The following is a 4003-nucleotide window of genomic DNA, read 5'->3' on the forward strand; positions in this document are numbered from 1 at the left end:
GAGCCCAGCAGGTCGAGGCTGCGGTGGCCAGAAGTGGCCACTGCACTCCAGTCTGGGTGATAGTGAGACTCCAACTCAAAGAAAAAAAAAAATATATATATATATAAAACATAATATTTATCATCTTAATCATTTTTAGATGTACAGTTCAGTGGCATTGACTGCACTCACATTGCTATGCAACCATTACCACCGTCCTCCTCCGTGGGAGATTATCTTTAACTTGTAGTTTTCTGAAACCCTCCACCCACAACCCAGACCATCCTAGACCAAGAAGTCTGTCATGTGGAACCATGACAGCCTGAAATGGGGTTGGCTTTGAGTTTTCAGTCTCACTCTCCCTCTTAAGGGTCGAAGTTTCTAGCACCTTGATATGTGCTCCAGTAAGGTGCTGTCTGAGAATGTTTGTTTCCTCTTCATGCCTCTGACCCATGCAGATGGAGCCTCTCTGAGACCAAGCACCCTCCAAGGAAGATAATTGTCTGGTCTCTGTCCCTTCCACATGGGCCACACCTGTGGTCATTTCCGTTCCTCTCAAGACTGTGTTGAGTGGCTCGTGTTCCCTGGGTCTCTGAAGTTTCCCTCCCACGTGGAGACATCCCCTCTGCAGCCTCACCTCCACCTGCTCCCGGACCCCGCCGACACCCATCAGCCAGGGTGTATTTACAGCAAGAGGAAGTGACGGTGGTTCCTTCTGGCAGAAGCTCAGAGGGAAAGCTGCTCTCTCAGGAAGAAATAAGTGACAGCTCTGCAGTTTTCAAGTGGAGGTTTTTTTTAGGGTAGGGAGAGCAGCTGGAAAAAGAGAGCCTTGGAGGAAGGGAAAGTGGGAGGGGCGGGAGGCCAGGCTTTGCGCCAGCCCCACCGAGGAGGGCAAACGGCTTTGCTCTAAGCCGTAGGAACAGTAGCAGCGAAACAATTCCTGGAAATTTACTCTTTCTCCCTCCCCATCCCACTTTTTTTCTCCCCCCCAAAAGTGTAGACATTGTGATCAACAATCAGAAAGGAAGGAAGGTACCAGGGAGGAGGCATTGAGAGGCACAGATAAAGGCTCACAACTTCCCAGGGTCAGGGCCGGGCATAGGGCTTGCCTGGACACTGCAGAAGAAGGGAGGCGGGCACTGACTTTCCTTGTTTGTTGGGGGCAGGGAGGTACATTGTGAAAAGGTTGATTACACTCCCATGCCCAGCAGGAACTTCCAGAAGGACACTGAGTGCAGAAATCAAGTCTGGAGGTGGAGGTCACTGTGCCCGCCTGCCACGGCTTCCCCAGGTTAGAGGGGCAGCCTGTCTGCCCAGCACCAGATGAACAACTCCCCAAAGAAGGACATGACCTGCTCCCTCCCCTGTCCACCTCAACCTGGACAGGCAAATAGGATTCCTGCAGGGCTATGCTCTACTTGAGTGTGAAACACACCAGGAGCCCAGGATGCTATGGAGGGACTCCAGGGCCTGGATCTCACGGAACAGCTGACCAGCATTGACTGGTATTTTGTTCCGGGTCTGCCCAGAAGTAAGAGGAGAGGTGACCGAAGACACAACTCAAGTCCAGACCCCCCAGGTGTCATTGGCAAGTCCTCTGTTGTCTAGGTATCCTCTCCAAGACTCCATTTGACTATGCATCCTTGGAGAAAGAGGGCTGCGATGGAACCTGTAGTTAGTAATCTCTTACCCTGTCAGTTTAGTGTTTCTTCTGAGTTTAGAATAATTTTTTCTGGCTGGCAACTTCCTGTTTTCCTACCCTTATAACAAGACACGGTAGAGATACCATCAGTTTGGGGATCAGACCTTTGATACCTTAACACCTTGTCCTACCACTTAGTGACTGTGTGACCTTGGGCAGGTCACTTAATTTTTCTGAGTCTTAGTTTCTTTCTTTCTTTTTGCTATTTAAAAATATTTTATTTATTTTTTAATTTGTACAGATTTATGGAATACATGTGCAAGTTTTTTTTTCATTTTATTTTAGATTCACAGGGTGGATGTGTGTGATTTTTTTTTTTTTTGAGTTGGAGTCTCACTCTGTTGCTGGAGTGCAGGCTGGAGTGCAGTGGCTGCTCCCGGCCACCACAGCCTCGACCCACTGGGCTCAGGCGATCCTTCTACCTCAGCCTTCCAAGTAGCTGGAACTACAGGCACGCGCCACCTCGCCCGGCTAATATTTTGATTTATTGTAGAGACGAGGTCTCACCATGTTGCCCAGGCTGGTCTTGAACCCTCAGGCAATCCTCTCATCTCGGCCTCCCAAAGTTCTGAGATTACAGACTTGAGCCACCACACCTGGCCATGTGCTTGTTACATGGAAATATTGTGTAGCGGTGGAGACTGGGTCTCAGGTGGCCTGTTCCCCAAATAGCAGGCAAAACACCAGTCAATGCTGATCGGGGTCCCATCAGATCCTGGCCATGAAGTCCCTCCATAGCAGCCTGGGCTCCTGGTGTGTTTCACACTCAACTAGAGCAGAACCCTTCAGGTATCCTGTTCACCTGTAAAGGTTGTAAAGGTTGAAGTGGATTTTTTTTTTTGAATTGGAGTCACATTCTGTCGCCCAGACTGTAATGCAGTGGCACGCTTTCGGCCACCGCAGTCTTGACCTGCTGGGCTCCGGTGATCCTTCTGCTTCAGCCTTCCAAATAGTTGGAACTACAGGCGCGCACTACCACACCCAGCTAATTTTTTGATTTATTGTAGAGATGAGGTCGCGCCAAGTTGCCTAGGTGGGTCTTGAGCCCACGGTCTCAGGCAATCCACTCACCTCAGCCTCCCAAAGTGCGGGATTACAGGCTGAGCCACTGAGCCCAGCTGAAGTGGATGTTTTTAATTTTCCAGTGTTCTGTGAAATTTGTTGTGGGTGTCTTTTTCAGTGACTTTCTCATGGACTCCGGTGACAAAGAGAATCCAGCCTTCAACACAGCGTTGTTGCCCAGGCTTATCACCATCCTGCTTCACACTGTCAAAAGCCGCAGCATTCACACTCAGGAGCCCTTTTTGGAGCCAGAGCCACAGCCCTTCTGCTTCTCTGCATTATCTTTTAGTTTGTGGATGCTCTCATGCCCATGATGGAATCTTTGCCTCCAGCCGCGGAAAGATGCAGCACGTTCGCTGTCTTGCCTTCACTTGAACACTTGTCCGACAGTTCTATTTTTAAGCTTTTTGAGAAATCTCCAAATTGTTTTGTAGAGGTCATTGTAATGTACATTCCCGCCAACAGTGTGTAAGCCTTCCCTTTCCTCCGCGTCCTCGCCATCTGCTATTTTTTTTTCTTTTTAATAATAGCTATTCTGACTGGGATAAGATGACATTTCATTTGGTTTTGATTTGTCTTTCTGATGATTAGTGCTGTCAAGCACATTTTTCATATACCTGTTGGATGTTTGTTTATCATCTTTTGGAAAATGTCTATTCATGGACTTTGCCCATTTTTTAGTGGGATTATTTGGGTGCTTTTTTTGTTGAGTAGTTGGAGTTCTTTGCATATTCTGGATATTAGTCCCCTGTTGGATGAATAGTTTGCAGGTCTCTTCTCCCATTCTGCAGGGTGTCAGTTCACTCTGTTGCTTGTTTATCTTGCTGAGCAGAGGCTTTCTGGTTTAATTAAGTCTTGTTGGTTTATTTTGACTTTTGTTGCCTGTGCTTTTAAAGTCTCAGTTATTGATTCTTTGCCTAGACCAATGTCCTGCTACTCAACAAAAAAGCACACAAATAATCCTACTAAAAATGGGCAAAGGCATGAATAGACATTTTTCAAAAGATGATAAACGAATGGCTAAGTATATGAATTTTCCCTATGTTTTCTTCTAGTATTTTTTTATGGTTTTGGGTCTTTTGTTTAGATCTTTAATCCATCTTGAGTTGATCTTTGTATATGGTGAGTGATAGTCTCGATTTCTTTTTTCTTTTTTTCTTTTTTTTTTGAATTGGAGTTCTCACTCTGTCACCCAGACTGGAGTTCAGTGGCCGCTCCCGGCCACCGCAGCCTCGACCTGCTGGGCTCCGGCGATCCTTC

At 47.1% G+C, this 4003-nt stretch overlaps 1 protein-coding gene across 1 annotated transcript in view; it reads right to left on the bottom strand.

Moving 5' to 3' along the window:
- Positions 1-649, bottom strand: part of LOC103267663 — a 6625-nt gene extending 5976 nt beyond the window's left edge. Inside the window, 1 exon segment of the mRNA XM_021716135.1 lies at positions 617-649. Coding sequence (XP_021571810.1) covers positions 617-649 — 33 coding nt within the window.
- Positions 650-4003: the final 3354 nt, after the last annotated feature.

Source organism: Carlito syrichta, unplaced genomic scaffold (assembly GCF_000164805.1).
Source record: "Carlito syrichta isolate Samal-C Ts95f unplaced genomic scaffold, Tarsius_syrichta-2.0.1 Scaffold308194, whole genome shotgun sequence".
NCBI classification, from domain to species: Eukaryota; Metazoa; Chordata; class Mammalia; order Primates; family Tarsiidae; genus Carlito; species Carlito syrichta.